At 39.0% G+C, this 20490-nt stretch overlaps 2 protein-coding genes and 1 non-coding gene across 3 annotated transcripts; 2 read left to right on the top strand and 1 right to left on the bottom strand.

The window, feature by feature from the left end:
- Positions 1-428: 428 nt before the first annotated feature.
- Positions 429-11267, bottom strand: ift56 (intraflagellar transport 56). Its single transcript, XM_008291561.1, has 18 exons — positions 10992-11267; positions 10716-10859; positions 9836-9928; positions 9547-9661; positions 8612-8661; positions 8282-8427; positions 6076-6247; positions 5600-5674; positions 5390-5492; positions 5082-5137; positions 4560-4613; positions 4400-4463; positions 4221-4309; positions 3866-3949; positions 3688-3757; positions 2548-2654; positions 953-1086; positions 429-794 (listed from the first exon to the last, which is right to left on the bottom strand). Exons 1-18 carry the CDS (start codon positions 10992-10994, stop codon positions 680-682), a joined length of 1674 nt encoding a protein of 557 aa, XP_008289783.1. The 5' UTR covers positions 10995-11267; the 3' UTR covers positions 429-679.
- Positions 11268-11773: 506 nt separating this feature from the next.
- Positions 11774-11846, top strand: trnar-ccu (transfer RNA arginine (anticodon CCU)). The gene has a single exon. It is a non-coding gene; the product is annotated as a tRNA-Arg (tRNA).
- Positions 11847-17605: 5759 nt separating this feature from the next.
- Positions 17606-18325, top strand: LOC103364460 (secretory phospholipase A2 receptor-like). Its single transcript, XM_008291590.1, has one exon. The coding sequence runs from the start codon at positions 17606-17608 to the stop codon at positions 18323-18325; it is 720 nt and encodes a 239-aa protein (XP_008289812.1).
- The last annotated feature ends 2165 nt before the right edge of the window (positions 18326-20490 follow it).

Below are 20490 nucleotides of genomic sequence, written 5' to 3' on the forward strand. Positions count from 1 at the left end.
AGGTTTGTGACACTTAAAAAATTTTATTCACTATTTTTATGCAGTGATTGTGTCTGGAGAAAACGTGTGGTATGCAATTAAAATCGCCCCGTTTTGTTTTTTTTCCTGCTTTTGATGGCAACTGTGAAGAAAGATTTCCTCCTCAGCCATGTTGGGGGAAACACATTCATAAATTAGGTCTCAAATGTACATATGCAAGTGAAAAAAAGAGACGCTCATCTTTTAGTTTATTTCCGCGTGAGTTTGTAAATTTAATATGCTCTTGCTGATTATTATTTTTTGTATTGCTCCCTATTCTCTGAGGATTTTTTTTCTATGTCTTTGTTCTGCAAATAGTTCCTATATTGCTTAGATAAAGCTGAGAGAAAACAACCAGGAGTCAGTGCTCCTACTTGCATCAATACAAATAATCACTGACAACACAGAAGTAATTTAAAAATACAGTCACATTTTAATACAAATATACAAGTACATAGAGAATTGCAATTGAATAGAATAGATACTTTTGATACAAATCACAACTGTAAAGCAGAGAAGTGTCTATATCTATTTATCTGGCATAGATGTCATTCATACATTCCTCTCACAGCCAAATGACCTGTGACGACTGCTGACGTCTGCATATTGTATCTTCTCCTACTGTACGCCTGCAGTGAGCACAAGTTCAGCGCTGAATCCGTCACGACAGGAGGACTCTGTTGTCTTTGGCCCACTTCCTCAGAGCTCGAATGATGTACTCAACCTGTGGGTTTCCTGAATTTCGCAGGAGGACCAGAACCTCTTTAAGGGTCTCCCTAGAACACAAACAAGATAAATGAGGAAACGAGATTAGATCAAGAATGCACCATCTCTCATGTTTATTATATTTACACATCACGCCCACTCCGACAGAGATAAGAAGACGATAAAACCACAACCCAAACTGCTGCACAGGAAAAAGAGATAAACATACTTGGACTCCTTGTTTGCTAGAATGAGCTGAAAGATGCCGACACACGCTCCTCTTTTGCCCTCCCAGTAGTTGGAGCCCGGGTCAAGCTTCTCCAGTGCATCAAACGCTTTGGCTGCATGGTAGAACTGACCCATCTGAAACAGCGGGTTTGGATCATGAACACTGGTGGGCAACATACTGTCTTCTCAGGCACGGATGGAACCAGAGCTTTAGCTTTCGGTCTGTACCCACAGATTGTATTCGTAACACCATTTTTGGTAGCGTTTCAAAAATATGGTGTGAAAACTGAGGGCAATTCGAAGGATGACACCTCCGCATGACCACAGCTACATTAAAATGTGCTTAAGCAAAATGTGACAATAAAGAAGCAGATGAAACTGGCCTGAGAATTACACCAATAAAACCGGCGGTGACATTCACAAGGTGACATACAGTGTCAGAATGCACATTCACTCAAGCACTGTTCTTAAGCACAAAATGAAGGTTTTCATGCCACTTTCTACCTTAACTCATCTACATTTCATAGAGAAATGTTTTGCTTTTTTACCTCACTGCATTCAAGAAAATACTCTGTGTATTAATTGATAATGGAGGAAACCACTAGTAGCAGCCCTGAATTGAAATTCACTATAAAAGACAAATAAATATTCACACTTGGGTTTAAAATAACAACTTTTTAATTAATCCATTCGTTGCGTAGTGTGAACAAGTTCTAAAAGAAATCAAGATGATGTCTTTGGATTGTTTCTTTTGTCCAACTAGCTTAAAACAAGTCTCATTATGCAATTATAAGTGTGCTTGGTTGTCTGTCTCTAAGTGTAGCTCTGTGACAGACTGGTGACCTGTTCAAGTCAGCTGGGATAGGCTCCAGCCCCCACGTGACCCTAGTGAAGATTAGGCGGTGTATAGATAATGGATGGATGGATGTGTAAGTTGGAAACCAGAGAATTTGCATCAATAAATGTCTCAAGCAACAAATTTATTACCAAAATGCTGCTAAATAGTCTTCTGATGGTTGACTGAAAGTCTTTCTGGACCACTTGAAGAAGCACAAAAAGTTGAAAACATTAACTGGCAAGTGTTTAGACAACCACCATCACAGTAGTCCAGACATTTGGCCATTGTTTCTGCCAACAGAGGAGTTCATTTAGATTGTTCTGCTCTGTAAAGTTCCCATCAGTCAGGATGCAATACTGACTTCTACTTTTTGCTCTGTTTTTGGTCTCCACCAGCTCTTTAATGAAACATCCGTGTGTCCCCTGCCTTCACCCTAAGTCAGCTGGGATAGACTCCAGTCTGCCGCGATCCGAGTGAGGATTAAGCCGTGTATAGATAATGGATGGATGGATTATGCAATTATATAAAACCCTGCAAAACACATCGGAGGAGCAAAAACTAGAGAATGTTTACCATCTTTGTCGATGTATTAATCGATTAATCAAAACAAAATCATCATTTCTGAGCACTGAGTTTCTGTTGATGAAGCCTTTGACTAACCGTTTTAGCAAAACTTCACGGGTTTAGACGTATTTCTATTTATGTGGTCGCCACATACAGTACAATAGACGAGGCAGAAGACGGAGGATTGAAATTACCTTGTAGCAGTCGTTTGCAATGAGCTGCAGCAAACTGAAGGAATCTGAGGAAGTGCCCATCTTCAGATAGAGCTCCCAGGCAAGCTGACCCTTCTGGTTCATTATGTCTGACAAGAATAAGATCAGTGTTCAATATTCCATCGTTCACAGGCAGTTTCAGCTTTCATAGATTAAAATTTGGAAAATAATAAAGGCTGTGGGCAGGTTTTATTGATGTAGATTAAGCCGAGAAAGGAAGAAAAATCCTACAGCGGAGATTTCCATTTCTTAGAGCTGCTGAGTGTAACATTAGCTGAGTGAAAGAGTGACCCTAAATTCTTTACAGGCCTGAGGCTACAAATCTGGCGGAGATGTTTGATTCAGATCCCAGCCTCGGTGAACCAGTATAAAGGCTCCCTCAGTTCTGTTTTCGCTGGGTTACGGTATCTGAGAGCGTTTTCCGTGCTTTTATGTCATCAGGTGGAGACGACTGGATCCTTTTTTCATGTCTACCCTAAAAAGGCTTCGCAGCTGTTTGTGCAGCTGGTGCCAAACGCAGCAGTGAAGAAACCGGATCATTGTTGTGCTCATTTTGGCCATTTTACATAATATATGCAAAACTGCTCATCTTCATAACGAACAAACACCTTACCAGCAGTCTGGAATTAAGAGCTGGCATTCTCTTACTGATCGTACTGAAAATGATGTAAATTTGTTTTTAACACTGGAAGCCAATCTGGTTTAAGACCTTCTATTTGTCTGTGCAAAAGTTCAGCTTGTGATCCGTTCAGAGTTAAGGAAGTAAATGTGCCTGTGCTCTGATTTCTTGTGTCTTCTCTTCAGACATTTTTTGATTTTTGTTTGAAACCCTCTTCTGACTGATGCACTGATATAATAATTCTTGCTTAACTGGAGTTTATAATTTAATGCCTTGTAATTCTACAATTCTACAAATTCTTTTGGCAGACGCTTTTATCCAAAACATCTGAGAGTAGATCCAACACAAGCAAGGATCTTGTTAGTAATGAGTGAAGTAGTGTTATTCTTACTGCACTCTGTAATTCTTGTCTTTTTTTTCTTAATCTGTCTCATGTATGAAAAAAAATGTCACTACTTGCAAATAATATTTCTGTAATTAATCAGTACAACTACTATACATACAGCACCGTGCCAGCCAGCTCAGGTAAACATAGTCATTCTTGATCTTTTCACTCTGAATGAGCAGAAAAATCTAAAAAAGGAAAAAAAAAAAAATTAGTACAAAAACTAGTCAATAGTTAAATGAAAGGCTGTAAAAAAAAAAAAAAAACTGCTGAAGATATTTTATGAACAAAGACACCTCTTCTGCCTCTTTGTAGTTGCCAAGCGCTGCTTTAGCCTGAGCATAGTTGAAGTTGAACGTATCATCATTGTAGAAGTAACCCTGAAAAAAGAACAGGAAAGTAGAAGTGCTAACATGTCCAGAAATAAAGCCTGAAGTGTGAGTGTGTCACTTATCGCGTGAATCATGGGGAAGAAAGGAAAAACACACCTGAATAAATGTACTGCAGCTTTAAAGAACCACTTGTCAACTGAAGTGACACTTAGCACCCAGCGTGTGGGATTCTTTGTATTCAGCCTCATCTTATTTTCACAGTAAATTATTAACACTGATTCTTCAGTAGAAGACACCATACAATGACTTCAGCACTAACCTTGACAGAGTTGAGATATATGAGAACATCTTCAAACTGCCTTAAGAGGAAGAAGCAGGAGGCCATGCATTGTCTGCCAGGAATCGTATCTGAAAGGAGAAAAAAAAAAAAGTTATTCATACAAGCTGGCACGCTGTAGCTTTAAAGGATAATATTGATGAAATTTTGATTTGGTGTACCGCATTCACTAGCCGAGCCTCCAACCAACTGAAAGAACTGCTGAGCAATTTTCAAGTGATCCCTCTGAAGGATAAAAGCACAGCAACACACATTTGTCTCACAGTCAGAGCTATCATATCTGTTTGCACATAACTCTTCAAATTTAACAGAAGTACTCACTGATCCAATTTCTTGGCCCAATGCGGCATTTACCACTCCTTTCAAAATATACTCCTGAGAAAATAATAAATAATCCAAGTGAATCATTTGATCTATTGTTTCATCGCTGCTTCAAACCCCATCAACATCCATTCCAACAAGTTAAAAAAAGAGACATAAAAGGGATCCAAACACCAAACACTCCATGAGTTTCACATGCTTTCAGATCCGGGAGACATTAAAAGTGCCTTTGAAGATTAAAAAAAGAAAAAACTGGTCAGAGGAGGGAAAAATCTCCTCAGGAACTCTTAAGTGAAGCAGGCAGAAGGGGTTTGTTAACAGGCTTCATTTAATCTGAAATAATTGTGGTTTTCATTGGACATTCTCTTTGCTGGAAAACTGCACAAGATCTCAAGCTTTGATAGCAAAATAGTCCATATTTGCACTTTTTAAAGTGAAATGGGGCAGACTTAGAGTCGCGTAATGAGGTCAGATGGGGACTGGAAACAACGAGTGAAACATCCCATTAAAATGCACTGTCACCTGAGGTGTGGTGGGAACCAAATCTTCAATGAGGTTGTAAGCTTCCTGCACGTCATCTGGAAGCATAAAATCGAGCATGTGAGTCCTTGAAATGGGTTAAAGTAACTATACATCAAATTAATAAAACATGTAAACTTTTTTGTTTTTATATGGAATAATGAATAATGCAGAGTATCACGTCACTGAAATGTGGTGTTGATCTACTGCACACGATTGCATTTTAAAAAATGATCCTAACTATCCAAGAATATATCATATTTTCCCTCGTTTTGCTCGGTCTTGAAAACTGCAGTACTGTGGCTACACACCTTGTCTGAGATAGTAGATGACCAGGTTGAGTCTGGCCTCAGGGATCACATCGATCAGAGGAGGCAGAACCTGCAACGCCCCCTCCCCGCCACGAAACACCACCTGCAGTACACAGGGATATAAGAGCGTGGACGTCTAGCACATAAGTCAGCGGCGTATGTGCGCCCACACACCTACACACTCGCAGTCGGAGCTTGTGAAGAGCTTACCAGGTTGTGTCGGATAAGCTCCTTAGCAAACTCAAAGGAGCAGGAGGAGATGTCGATTAGGTTCTTCAACTCAGCCTAAAAGGGAGGGAGAGAGTACACACACGAGTCACACCTACCACCAGGTACTCTCATCAAAGAAAGAAAAAGGCTGAGAAGATTCTGGCTCGACCATAATGGAATAAACAAGGTAAAAAATAGAATATTAATGCAACAATTTCAGTAAAAGCACAAATACTTTACATTAACCCCACAAAAATGTCAGTGACTGTGTTATTTGTTGGAGTTTTTTATGTTAACCTGTTAGCACACGGCGATACGTGGCTGTTAATTTCATTTTATTGTTACGTTATGAAAGCTTTTTATGTTTGCCCTTTAAACCTTCTGACACAAACACCTTTACAATAGTCTGAACACAAAACATAAAAATGCATTTATAACATATCAACCAGGAAACAAAGCATTTAAACAGCCAGCACCTCGGCTGCCTTGCCGTTGTAAAGCCTGAAGTGGTTGCAGGCCTTGAGGTTGAGAGCGATCGTGGAGTCGGGGATGCTCTGCAGGTACACGGCCAACACCTCCTGGGACACGTCGTAGTAGTCCAGCTTGTAGTAGCACAGAGCCACGTACACCTTCAGAGCCAGGAAGTCTCTGCAAAGACAAGATACAGCGAGAGAGCATGTGTATAATGATGTAGTTACAGTATGGGGTCATTCAGTCTCAAATCGACAAATTTTTACAACTTTTGCTTGACCATCCTTGCCTGATATTTTTGGAGCACACAGTATGGATATTTATAAAGGTATTTGGAAAATTTTAGATTAATATATCAAATACTTTCAGAGATTTCAACTCAACCATAATCAGAGATTGTTTAATCTAGTTGTCCAATATTGCAGAATCTGAATTAACAGCACAGTGAAAAATAACTTAATTTCAGGCTTTTAGCTTTATTAGTTTCTGAGACATCATCATTCAAACACCGCCTTTCAATGTGTGACAATATGTGCTCAAAGTGGGTTCATGGTCATTTTTTTATGATTATCTAAGAAAGTGCTTGATATGTCAAATTACAATCTCACTGATAGGTTTTTAAATATCCATAGTTTATGACAAAGTGAACAGAAGGCCCATGATAATTTAAGATGGTATAACCCAATTATTAATCTCTAATGTATCCCCATACCAGTATAACCAGTATAACATGCTGTGTAATTCATTTCAGTTACGCACTCAACTTTCTGGTTTTCCTTTAACAAATTCTTCTTTACAGTGTTCTGGTGTCAAAATGTCAAAAATGATTTTAAAGAGTGTAGTTTTTCCAAACGGGGTTATCTACAGAGTGTATAGGGTGAGTGTTGGTGTCTGCTTCAGTTGAAAAACTCCCACAAAAATGCTGGAGATGCCACAAACGTCCATCTGCACTTCAACACAAAACAGTGGAACTGTGCGCTCTTTGTGCAATAATCACACTACAATAACCACAAGCACATGACTGTGACTATGGATTACTGTGTTGACCAATTTAGGTTAGGAGGTTGCTGAGAAGTTAGTCACAGAGCCCATGACAAAACATGAACTATATCAGTCTATGCTGAGGAATATTATTGCACTTAAAAAACACCTTTTCCGACATCTAATAGCTGTCATGATTTCATAAATTACAAACACCAATTTTTGTATGTTTGTTATTGTTAAGCCTAAGTTCTGCAGAGGTTGCAAACACTGTGATTTTAACATATGACTTAATCTGCCTTAGATGTAACAGTGTTTGAAAAAGATCGATGCATCTGAGAGTTGCATCTGACAGCATAGATTTGTTGGCTACTAAACTACAAATGTAATCTGTGATATTAGGTTTGTATCTAACAGGAGCGAGCAGCACAGCCTGGATCACGCCGAACACTTACTGTCATTTCATTAAAGTACTACTCCTCCGATGTTCTCATCTAGTGCACAGCACAAGGTAACTTATAATAACTGTCTTCACTGTCAGTGTTTATTTGCTAATGCAATAAGGGACACAGAGAGGCAGAAGTCAGTGACACTAAATTTTTAAATAAATGTCTGTTATTTCATTTTAGAAGTTTAATGAAACCTCACATAGAGAAAAAAACACCATAGATGAGAAGTTATCAAACTAACAACCGGACACAAATAAAGAAACACCTGATTGTCAGAAAGTAGTCATAAAAAGGAATGGATATTTGCAGGCTTGTATCAGTCTTGCTTTAGTCCACTTTAAATTTTCTGCATTTTTCTCTTATCAGTCACAAGAAGCAGTTGTGGTATGGCAAATCTGCATTCCAACAAAGAGTGTGCTAAGAGCTGCTGCAGAGGCAGACAGTTACATCTGCTAAATCTGCTGTCAGACTAGTAAAAAACCTCTGATGTATCCCTGCTCCAATATATGTAGGAAAGAAGTGAAAAAGGATATCGAGTGAAATCAAAGTCTTTTCATTTTAAAACCTGCCTTCTACAAATATAGCATATCAGCGTCAGATGAAGCCAGCTCACCAGTTCTGCTGCCTTGACACCTGCATTATCTTTGTGGTATCACAAGGTGTGAAGCACATGAAGTCTAATATTCCTCCAACTCTCACCTGTCGAGGTGATGCCAGCTTTCAAGTAAAGCAGGAGTGTGAAACTAATTTAAGCGAGTCAAAGAAAGGAAAATGCACAGACCTGTTCTGCAGCAGCAGGCGTTTATAGATGTCTATGGCCTCCTGATAGTGGGAACGCATGTAGTGGATGGATGCCAGGCTCAGCTGGTCCTCAGTCACATCCTCCAAGTTCTGGTGGAAACCCATCAGCTTCTTCTCATCGTTGAACTGAGACACAATATTAGGACAGCAGACAATAAGGGGTGTAATTAGGGTGACGAAGATTGGGGGAAAGCAAGAAGACATGAATCAAACTCAGGGAGAAGCTGGTGGTGGATAGATAAGAATTAAGCATTGAAAGGTTGCACAGAAAATACATTATAGTTTATTAATAGTGTCATAACTTTCGAACCTTGTGAGCCAAGTGGAAGAGCAGCCGGTTTTGGAGGGGGGACATTGGTGCTACAGAGTAATAGAGATAACACATTTATTATACAGTGAACCACATGAGAATAAGGGCACAATTCATTACATCATTATCTTCCCCTCGGCAGTCACATAACTGACTGAGCAGCACTGTAAGTTGATCCGGCACAGAAGTTACACAATGAGCAGGGAGTGGTTGAATGGGTGGTGGTCTAAAAATCACACGGCGAACCCATTCAGCGACATCTACTGAACAATCTCTGTGCACCTTCACAGCAGAAGTCTACAATTACAAGAACACTGAAATGGCAAATGGAGCGCAAGAGGAGTATCTGTTGTGAGATTTATGCTGAATTTTCAACTGGTGCACATCAAAATAATTCAATGAGTTACAAAACTTTGTGCAAAAATGACACGACACAAATAATCTGAAAGAAACTTCAACAGAGTGTCGACTGGGTCCTATTCTAAACAAAACCCGAGGTATTCAGTAAATGTTATATGGCACCGTACGTGGTCAGATTTGAGTGTTTCATGTTTAGTTGGCATACTATATGTGGTTGTCATTTGAATGATGATCAGTCAGTCATCATAATCCATCCATCCATCCATCCATCCATCCATGCATTATCTATACACCGCTTTATCCTCACGAGGGTCACGGGCAGTCATCATAGTGATCTATAAAGTTTAGGTCATTGGTGAACTTAGTATGCAGACATGTAAATCAGTAAATATTGATGTTCAGACTCTATATACATTTTTCCTAACTCTGGGACTCCATTTAATGTTCACACTTTATGAAAAAACTTAATACTGCCACAGACTACTTGTGAGATTTTCCCCTAAAACAACATTATACAAAATGAAGGTGAGAGTCAGGAGGTTTTCATACACAGAAGAAATGTACAGAATGTCTACCCTTAGATGCAGCCTCCTCGGCATCTTTATAGAGCCCCAGAAAAAACAGGGCACAGGCCAGATAGACCCACACCTCAGCAGGACATTCAGGGTTCCGGGTCAAAGACTTATACTCCTGTCAGAACATGATAAGAAAATATTACAAATGTCATCAGAGCCTACAAAAACAGTCCTTGTCTGGTTACCAGACATCTATTCAGAATGTGTGATCTAAATACTGTATTTAGGGCACTTTATATAACAATACACACATACAGGTTCACACACACATACATATAACCAAAAGTACCTCCATAGCTCTCTTGTAATCACCCAAGTGGAAGGCGCAGTAGCCGATCCAGCAGTCTGCATGCTCCTCTTTTTCTCCAATACTTCTCTGAAACTAGAGATGACACAGCAACACATCAGCAGCAGCAGCAGCAGCAGCAGCAGCAGCACCTCGGTAGCACAGTGTTGTCTGTAGCACAGATAAGGCTGTGATTCTATTTCTGAAACTTTAATTCCAGGGCCTGACACACCTGGAGGAGGAGGAGGAGGAATTGCAGTTAAATAAAACAACATTTAGCCCTTGTGTGAAAGTGCAGCAGTTAATGATTCAGTCACAAAGACAAGTTAGTCCAGTAGTATCATATCTATTACCTGAGCTGTTCAATCTATCTGATTTGCCTATTTTTAATGAAACCAGTTTATTTAGTCAGTCACAGGGGGAAAAACACTAACAAGCCCTCTTTCTAAACATCAGCTCTAATCACTGTTATGTAGGAAACTGAGTAGTGACTGGAGCTTGGTGTAAGTCTGATCACAACAAAAAAAAAAGTGGGTGATCATTTCTTTATCTCTCCATAGTGTCATATTCCCACTCTGACCACTTTGCTACTCCACATATCCACAATACCCACAGACTTTTTTCTTTTGCTGGAATTTCCCTGACTTTGAATATTGTTTAGCTTCTACCACACTGGCATTGAACCTCCTGCAGTGTTTTGAAATTATAAACCCATTATTATATGGTTTCAACTAATTGAAACAAGAATACACAGGATGTGACATATATTTTTAGTACCGGCTCTTTCTTTAAAAGCCTGTAAAAGCATGCGTTATTTATTCTTTTTTCTTTGTTAGCCCATTATGTGGATTGAGTAAAGCTACAACAGCGTGTGATTAAGTACCTCTAACAATGTCATGGCTCCAAGGTAGTCTCTCTGTTGCAGGTATTCTTCCAAGCGGGGAACCTTCGTTTTGTTTTTCTTCTTCTTTTCACTGATGCTCACCGGTGTCTCTCCTCCCACAGCTGGCTTCACACGAGACAGGATCTGCAAAGGGACAACATTTCATTTTCTCCAAACTTCTAGTGGGCTGTGGGCCAGAGTAGCAGGCTAATAGGTTGAATTACGAGACTGCCAGACCACTATAAAGGCTCTGGCATTAAGTTCACAAAAACTCACCATGTCGACGAGTCTTTTAACGAAGAGGTGTTTGCTAAGACTTGTTTATGACTAACCCAGGTAACGGTGGTTGCTCCTCTCTATGAACACAGTCGTTAGCTGTCTGGTAACTGTGTTTGCTACCTAATAAATATCGTCGCCTACTTTCATCTCTCTTTGAAAACAGCTACATGAACGCAAATTAAATTCTCTTACGACAAACATGGCAGTGAATAAAACCGAAATAATAACACGTTTCCCACTATCTTGTGGAGAAATGTGCTAAGTGATACCTCGGCAACGTTAGCTAGTTGATGCTTTTGCTAACAGCAGCATAGACTAAAACTTCTGCTCTCACACTTTCAAAATAAAGGCACGCGTGGGGGACCTGACAATTTACTAATACATACAAAGACCATTTCAGGCCACATTAACCTTACCTTAGTTGGCCGAACCCAGAATTTACAATGACACTAAAGAAGAAGCTTTGACGTAATTGAAGTTTTAACATACTGCCCCCACAGTGACATTTATTGTGTTAGCAAACAGTGTTAACAGGAAGCAGCTCAGCTCTTCCGTGTTGAACTTTACAACAGTGGTTTGTTCGCTGTTGCATAGCAACCGAATAGCGCTCGATGGCGGCGCCGAGACACGAAGCATTTCAATTTTGAGAATATATATCTTATAAAAACACAGATAAGACTTTTTTATACAACAGTAAATATATTCCACCACTTACATCTGCTAACGGTGCGGAGTTTTGTCATTAATAGTGTATTTTGTCGTTCTAGAACGCTGCAATTGCCCCAGTGGCCTAATGGATAAGGCACTGGCCTCCTAAGCCAGGGATTGTGGGTTCGAGTCCCATCTGGGGTGGACTTCTTTTAAGCCAGTGGTTCTCAAACAGGGGGTGACAAGATAACATCAGGAGGTGGACAAACCATTGTAAAGAAAAATAAATAAATAAAACCTACATTTATCAAATAAGTTTGTGCTATGGCTGTCAAAATGAAAAGTGTACACTTCCTCCCACTCCTTTTTCAAACTTATTAATATTATGATGTAATTATGCAATATTATTATTCTTTTTTGCTCTTTTTAAAGCCAATTTTTAAAATTATTTTCTTTTGTTTTTAGATTTTTTTCCCTTTCATTTGTTCAAAATAAATTTCATTCATTCATTCATTCAAAAGAAAATTAACATGTCAATGAAAAGAGAGGAATCTGTGGAATTAACACATTAATTTTTAACACATTAATGCATGAACAACAAAGTTATTACTCATGATATATTAAAAATTCAAACTGGGGGGTCATGAACACAAACTTGTGGTATCTTGGGGATTGTGGCTCAAACAGTTTGAGAACCACTGTTTTGAGCAATGCACACAGCCAACATGTAAACAGTCTTTCCAGACAGTGTAGCATTTATCTTACTCATTTACAAACTCTGTCATTTCCTTCTTAAGTAAGTGTGAGTACTTCTAGTATTTGTAGCACTGAGTACTCATGGTCATGGGAGATGCTCTTTATTAAGTTGCTTTGTGATACTTTTACTGTATCTCTGCCTGTGTTTTGCACTAGTTTGAGTTTTCTCTGCTGGGTGGTGAATTTTTTAAAAATAAAATGTCATATAAAAGTGTTTCTAAACTACTTCTGGCTATAAATGCTGTGGGAGGTGACGCTGGCCCATGTAGTTCACTGGTGTCCAGAAAACAAATGTCACATAAACAAGACATCTGTTCAGTTTAATTTACTTAACACAGACTGGCTACATGAAATAATCCGGTTTTAAGATAACAAGCACATTTTATTTACCTTCCAGCTCCTAGTACTGTGGATTTGGAAGAATAAACTGTATATACTTCCTACTGGCTCCTTTTGTAAATATATGTATATATTCTTATTTGTCTTATGGACTTGTATTTTGCACCACTGGAGTTGTCTTTTAATTTCGTTGTATCTTGTGCATGATGACAATAAAAGCATTCTATTCTATTCTATTCTATTCTATTCTATTCTATTCTATTCTATTCTATTCTATTCTATTCTATTACTTGTGTTTTAATGGAACAATCAGAGCTGGAAAAATGGCATAAAATCTGTCTTAATATTCTTCATATCAAGAAAAAATTGAAAAAAAAAATTCCTATAGATTTCTCAAGACTCTGAGCTTTTGCCATAATTAGCTTTGAGGAAGGATCTCTCAGTTATGAGCAAAGCCTTCAGGAGAAGCTTCGGCTGCACTTTCAGAGTGATAATCAGTCAAAGCTATCTGTAAAGTTTTCTAGAACATAATGTAGAATGAGAGTCAGTATTGTTTTCTGTTCAATATAGCAACATTCCAAAATGATGCTCTTCGGTTTTGAATTGAGTTTTCACTTTCCAGATCTCGACTTTAAGCCTGTTTATTGATACATTTGGGAACTGTTCAAACTGTAAGTTGCACTAAAAACAAAACTACACCTGTAAACTTTTACCTGCCGTCCCTCTTCTCACTGCTGCCTGTGTTTGTTTTTCAGTCTTATCACAGATAATGTTCTTTCTTCGAAATGCATGTGTGCAGGATTCCAGTTCTGCACCACAAAAGATAAGATGCTGCCGCTTGAGTTAACTGAAACTAACTAAAAGGAAGATTACATCTACAAGTAGTTTTTTTTCCCCCCCGGTGTTGGTAGCACCTGTGGGCACCTGAAAATGCTGTACATGTTGTTCCTGTTTTGTTTGTGAAATAAATAAAGAACTAAAACTTGATTGACAAACTTAATTGAATGACTTCTTGCATTTACTGCACACAGCACATTTCTGAGTTTTCTCTACTTCTAGCCATGGTTGTGCTGTTTGCATAGAGATGCAAAACTTTGCAATTCTTTGGGTTTAGAGGGTTAAACAGAAAGGGTTGGATCAACGGGGGGAAACAAAAAAGACCTTCTGCCTACACCTTTCTCCTTTCCACTCTGACTACCTGCAGTCTGCTTGCTTGTTCCCCTCAGTTTTCATATAAAATCCTGTATATTCATGGAAAAGTTTGTATATTTACAATGCCGTATAGTACCTATATTTATTTATATCACCCTAATTATCCTACATTGATTCACTATATAAGTCCTGAGCAGTAATTTCACCACCGTGGTTCACCACAAGGCAGCAGAAACTGGTTACACCACGATGACATACAGCAGGTCCTATACTGCCACCTTGGGTATGAATAGTGTAGCTGTTTTCAGTATTTTAAAAAAAACTGTGTATTGCCTGCCATATATAGTATATAAGTTTATTAATCGGGATAAGTATGCAGCACTAAACAGTTCTATATATGGCTGCATTTACAGTCCAAGCAACTGACACCCAGGCACTGATTTCACCCATGTAGAATTTAGTTTTCGTTTTATTTTTTGAAGATTCTGTAAAATGTTGCATCATATCCCCAGTTAAATGTTAATACAGTCCATGGGTTATTGAGCATTTCTGATTTAATAATATCAACTTATGTATCCTAAAATGTATTTTATTGAGACTGTTTGGTACACAGCAACCAAAAGCGACTGAGTCTGCTGTTAAAATTCTAATTCATGCTATAATTTACTTCCACACAATATTTTTGCTCCCCTAATGTGCTCCAAAAATAGACAAATTATTAAAAATGCTTTTAAATGAAATGCAGCACCACCACCCCACTATGAACCTCGATAAAAAATATAAAAAATCATCACCTTCTTGACTAGAACTAAAAATGTCGGAGCTTTGTGAATGTAGAATTTATACAGTAAGTATCTGACTTGTCGGCTTTATTCAAAAGATTTCTTGTCATAGAATTAGAATAACACACATCATATGGAAGGATTTCTTAATTTCAGTGTTCACTTTAAAGATGCATAGTTCAATATTACTGTCTTGTTTACAAAAGAAAAGAGTCTCTAACAGCAGTTAAAAAAGGAGAAGAATTCTACATCAGTGAAAACAGTCCTTGGGTTTTGCCATATATATAATCTCTAGAAAAAAGGGGAAACAAATTGCTTCAGGTTAAAGACTTCATAAGTTTCCTTCAGTTTCATGACTTTGGGGTAAAGCTTGGCGAGTTGAACTATAAGTGATACTGAGCTACAAGAACTGTGCTGCACTCAGCCTAAATGCCAGGTGCATGAACCTGGCAACCTCACTGCTCATGAAGTCCTTGTGGTGAAGGAACATCCCAGAGCTCAACACCTCCACAACATCCAGACAATGAAGAGACCCGAACAGTTAATGTGCAATAATGCCACATGAGGAGGCATCTACTTTTAATTAGCTGCTATGAATGTTATAGCAGCTCCTGGGATGAAATAAAACATTCCCCTCAGCTTTAATTTCTGCATCGCTCATCCTTTTTCTTGTATATATATATTTAAAAAAATCCACAGAAGCCTCACAGCAAGCAGCCTGACAATGTGCCTGCACATCGGTCTAATCCTGTCACTGAAGAATCTGCTGAATCACTGAAGCCAACACAATTGGAGTCACCCGAGGCAGTGCATTGTGGGTTTCCACATGGAAACGTGTTGCCATTTGCTCTGAAGAAATTAGAAAACAAACAAAAGTTACAGCATTGAGTGTGACTGGGCCCACATAGGGCGACGTTAAAGAGCAGCTCAGGTCACTGTTAAACCTCAGTCGTGTTGCTGTGTCACACCTAAACACCGACAACATCCATTTGAACAGTGGGCTGCATGTTTAGTCGTCTTCTACTTTGTTCGACAGTTGAAATTGATTAGATATCCTGTGATATAACCTTTAAAATGGTAAGACACCTTTTGAAATCCCAAGAGAAGGTTGGCTGCTGCTGCTACTGAGAGCAAAGGACAACAGACGAAAGGCAAATCCCCTCACACCCTCTTTGAATTCACAAAGGCGTCTGTGTTAATCCCTTTTGTCCAGGTCTTTTGACTGTCAAACGTTCAGCCCTTTCCTAACAGAGCGAAAATCAATTTGAAAACCAAATTGTAAATGTTTTCTATTTTGTGTCGAGAGCATCCACCATCTTTCACAACATGCGATACACAATCATCATCTTTAGCTTCAAAAATGACTACCTTGAACCTGTTACTGAGCAAACACAACTGGAGTACGATGTGTGTTCCTACGCAGGCTCCCAGATCTGTAAGAGTACCAGTTGCTGTGTGACTGTCTACAGATATGGACACAGAAACTGAAACACTTGCTAGATTTGCTGAAGAAATGATGAAGAAGTAGACGTGCCACGATTAAATAAAAGTCTGGAAAAAGTCCACCTTCTGATCTGTTTTCTTCTTGGTGGTTCCTACCAGGTGGGTTCCTTCAGCTCTTCCTTCATCTGCAGCATATTCAGACTTCTGGACATCGAGAGCTAAAACAGGAGAGAACCAAACATCTTTCCAGTCACGTCAAGATAGCAGTTTTGATCAAGAGTTAAATGGCAGCACAGCATAGTTAACACATGTAGTTACATTAGTCTGATGTAATGTTCACTTATAGCACAATAAAATATTACCTGAGAACCATGATAAGAGAGACTTTCCCACCTCTGTGCCACAGGGAAAGTAATTGTACTGTCAAATTTATTAGTCTATTTTTCTTTTTTTCTTTCTTTCTTTTTAAACTTTATTTTATTTTTCATTTTAATCTCATTTATCCTTTATTTACTCATGTATTTATTTTACTTTTTTGCTATGCCTACTACTATTATTATTACTTTCAGCCTTGCGTTGATGGTTTTACCCTCTATGTTCCTTTTATTGCACTTGTTCTTTCTCTGTTCTTTACGCCATCATGTAACTGGTTATGTATTATTCTATCAAGGCCAGGTTGCACCATTGAAGATCACATGTACATATCAATGAGCCTGCTAAATTTCAGGACTGTAGCTATATTATTTATACTCAGAAACTACTGTCACCTATGAACTTTTACATATTGTCAACTCAATTAATACTGAAATTAAATTAAAGACTGTCAGGCGTGGGGCGTTCGGTGAATTGAGGCGGAATCACCTGTATTTATATGCTGTTTGCATTTAAACAGAGTGAATAAAAGCTAAAGCTAAAGCCAGCCAGGTGTGTTTTGATCATCCTTTGAAATCAAATGGCTAAAGTGGCAAAAGCATCATTTACACTCGACAGCAAACACACTTTCGAGAGATGCAGTGTATGCGCAGAACTTCATTTGGTTTAGTTTGACTGGATTATCCTCTCATTTGCTGCCTGTTACTTGAAACGTGTGTGTGTCATCTGTGTCAGCTCACTCTCTGGATCTAAATCCAACCTGGACATCTCTGTTCATCTCTAGCCTCAAACTAGCATGCAAACTAGGACGATCATGTCTATTTTTTTTGTGTGTGTGTGTGAATAAGTGCAAAGTGCCAACAAAGTCGCAATCCAAGTAAATAGTTTGTTTTTTTGTATTCTGATTAGTTTGTCTTCCAGAGTAGACAAGGCAGCACCGGCCTGTAAACAATCTTTGAATGCCTATCTTGAGGAAAATTTGCGTATTATTTGACCCTGTTTAAGTATTCAGTAGGTCTTATTTGAGTGCATGCAAACGTTTCGTCTGTCACAAGCTAAGAGTGTACGGAAGACAACAAATTCACAATCTCATTCCTCCCACAGAGAGACTGAACCAGGATGGAGAAGATCGTCTTCAGAGTGCTTATTGTTACAAGTGCATGCAGTCTGGCTGAAAAACACCTGTTTGTCCAACGGTCACTAGACTGGAGCGCAGCTCGGGACTGGTGCAGGGAACACCACACTGACCTTTCACCCATCAGCAGCAGTTTGGTGGAGCAGGCGTTCATAATGTCTGTGGGTAAGCAACATTCAGGATGGATCGGTTTGTACTGGGACCAACCCCAAGCTATCTGGAAATGGGCAGGAGCCGGCCAAGTCACCTACCAGAACTGGAAAAACACAATGGATTTATCACAGGCTCTTCTTACTACCAACGCCTTCTGGACCGGTGATGGATGGTTTCCTGAGATGGGTTACACTGGACGCAACTTCTTCTGCATTAGTCTGAAGATAGTGGAGGAGAAGAAGGCCTGGGAACAGGCTGTGGCGCACTGCAGAGACAGTTACACTGATCTCACCAGCCTGCTCTCTGACGCCGAGACCAAACTGGCCCAAAATGAGATGGAGCGCCATGATATCACTGAGCCGATGTGGATCGGCCTGCGTTTCCTGGGCGACCGCTGGCTGTGGGTGAACGGTGACACTCTGGTGGACACAGCCTGGTCCCAAGGAGAAGGTCAGGTGTGTCCAATGGTGAAACGCTGCGGCGCTCTAACCACTGAAGGACTGTGGGAGGAGAGGGACTGCCAGGAAAAACTCAAATTCATCTGCATCTGATTGTGGAAACGCAAGAAACTGTACAATAAGAGGAAATGTAGGTAAACTAGCACAGATATCCAAATAAAGCTAGTCGTTGACATCAGTAGCAAATATTTATTTAACAGATAGTTTTTCTCATTTGCAATAGTAGCCTTATATTTATGCTGGCCAGCATAGTGGCATCCATAGGTTGCTGTGATGTTTAATTGATTATATTTCACTGCACAACTATACAGAATCTCTACAATTTACAAAAACTTGTAAGCTGTACTGGAGTTCTGATTAAAATAGCTGCACCTTGAGAATCTGACACCCAATTACAATACAAGACACAAGATTAAATGGAACTAAACAAACAAAATATCGACCCGATTGGGTGAGGAAGGCATGAAATTTGTAGGATTGGTGGAAAACCAAAATTTAGAATCACCAATTAACCTCAGCATGTTTAGAACCCAGAGAGAACCCACGCAGAGAGAACATGCAAACTCCACACAGAAAGCCCCCCAGGCCCAGATTCAAACCCAAGATCTTCTAGCTAACCACTGTATCACCTTTCCATCCCATATTTCCATCAATTTCAATTTTTGCAAATGCATGCAAAAGTCTGATTGAAGCAGCAGAAACAGGCAGATGCAGCTTGTCTTTAATATTTACAACTAACATTTACTGAGTTGTTTTTTTTTTTTTTTAACGTCTGGTTAACTAGTGTTGCTTTTAACTTAAAGATATAATTAAAGCAAATTTATTTATTCATTAATTGATTGATTGCTTGATTCATTCATTCATTTATTTGTTTATTTATTTATATATATATTTATTCATCAATTCTTTCAGGTATCTGTACACAAAAACATTTTTGACTGTTTCGTACTTTGTTCTACACTGTTTTCTTCCTCACTCTGTTGTAATTTATGTCAACGTGTATTTTTGTTTTTTGTAGTTCATGATTATAATTTTGTGACATTTTTCAAAGCTTTGATCCGATTTACAATAATATGGCTACTGACACAGTACCACTACTTTGATAGAGAAACATGATTGCACGTCAACCAATGTGACGGCGTCTCATCAGGCGGCAGTCGCATCTACTCATGTAACTCCGGGTTGATCACATTAAAGGACACAAGCCTCTGAAGCCGTCACTTCTTTCTTCTTGTTCGAGTGTCCATCAGTTCATCAGTCCACCACTCAAATATCTCAACAATTAGTCGAGCATCGTTTTTAGGCCTGTAGAGTCTATTTGATTTCAAGAATTGCCAAAAGTCTTCTGCAACTTTGACATGTCTTCTTTACGTCTGCATGTGCACCTAGTTGCTATGAATGTATTTAACTTTTTTTTTTTTTGACCACCTTATATCTTGTGGTGTCTATACCTGTGTATCCAAATGTTGTAGCTTGGTTTTGATGTCATGTATCAGCTCCTTCCCTGAAACTCAATAAAAAAAATGTCTGAAAACTTAATCAACAGCTCTATAGTTGGTTTAGAAAATGCTATGTACAGTGCCTATAAAAATTATTGATCCCCTTGGAAGTTTTCCCTTTCTACTGCTTTTAACATTGAATCATGGCTTTTTATTAACAAGAATTCACACAAAAAATGATCAAAAATAGATTTTTTTTTAAAAAAGTAATGTCAACTATTTAAACATGTAAACGGTAAATTTTGGGTGTTGCAAAAACGATTCACCCCCTTCAAGTCAGTATTTAGCGGATGCACATTTGGCTGTAATTACAGCCTTGAGCCTGTGTGGATGGGTCTCAGTCTTCTTTGCAATACTGCTGAAGCTCTGTCAGGTTGTACACGGACTGTGAGTGAACAGCACTTTTCAATTCCAGCCACAAATTCCCAAATTGCAATGATGTCTGGACTCTGACTCTGCCGCTCCAGAACATTCAACTTGTTGTCTATAAAGCATTTATGTGTAGCTCTGGCTGTACGTGCAGCTCTTTTACAGACTGCATCAGGTTGTCCTCCCTTATTTCCATATACTTTGCAGCATCCATTTCACAGTCTACCTTTACGAGCTCCCCAGGGCCTGCAGCTGAGAAGCAGCCCCACCTCATGATACTGCCACCACCATGCTTTACAGAGGGAAAGGTGCATTTATGATGAAATGCAAAGCATCCAGTCTAATGACCAAAAAGCTCCATTTTGGTCTCTTCAGGCTAAAGAACCTTCT

This window comes from Stegastes partitus, unplaced genomic scaffold (genome assembly GCF_000690725.1).
Source record: "Stegastes partitus isolate 25-593 unplaced genomic scaffold, Stegastes_partitus-1.0.2 Scaffold750, whole genome shotgun sequence".
Classification (NCBI taxonomy): domain Eukaryota; kingdom Metazoa; phylum Chordata; class Actinopteri; family Pomacentridae; genus Stegastes; species Stegastes partitus.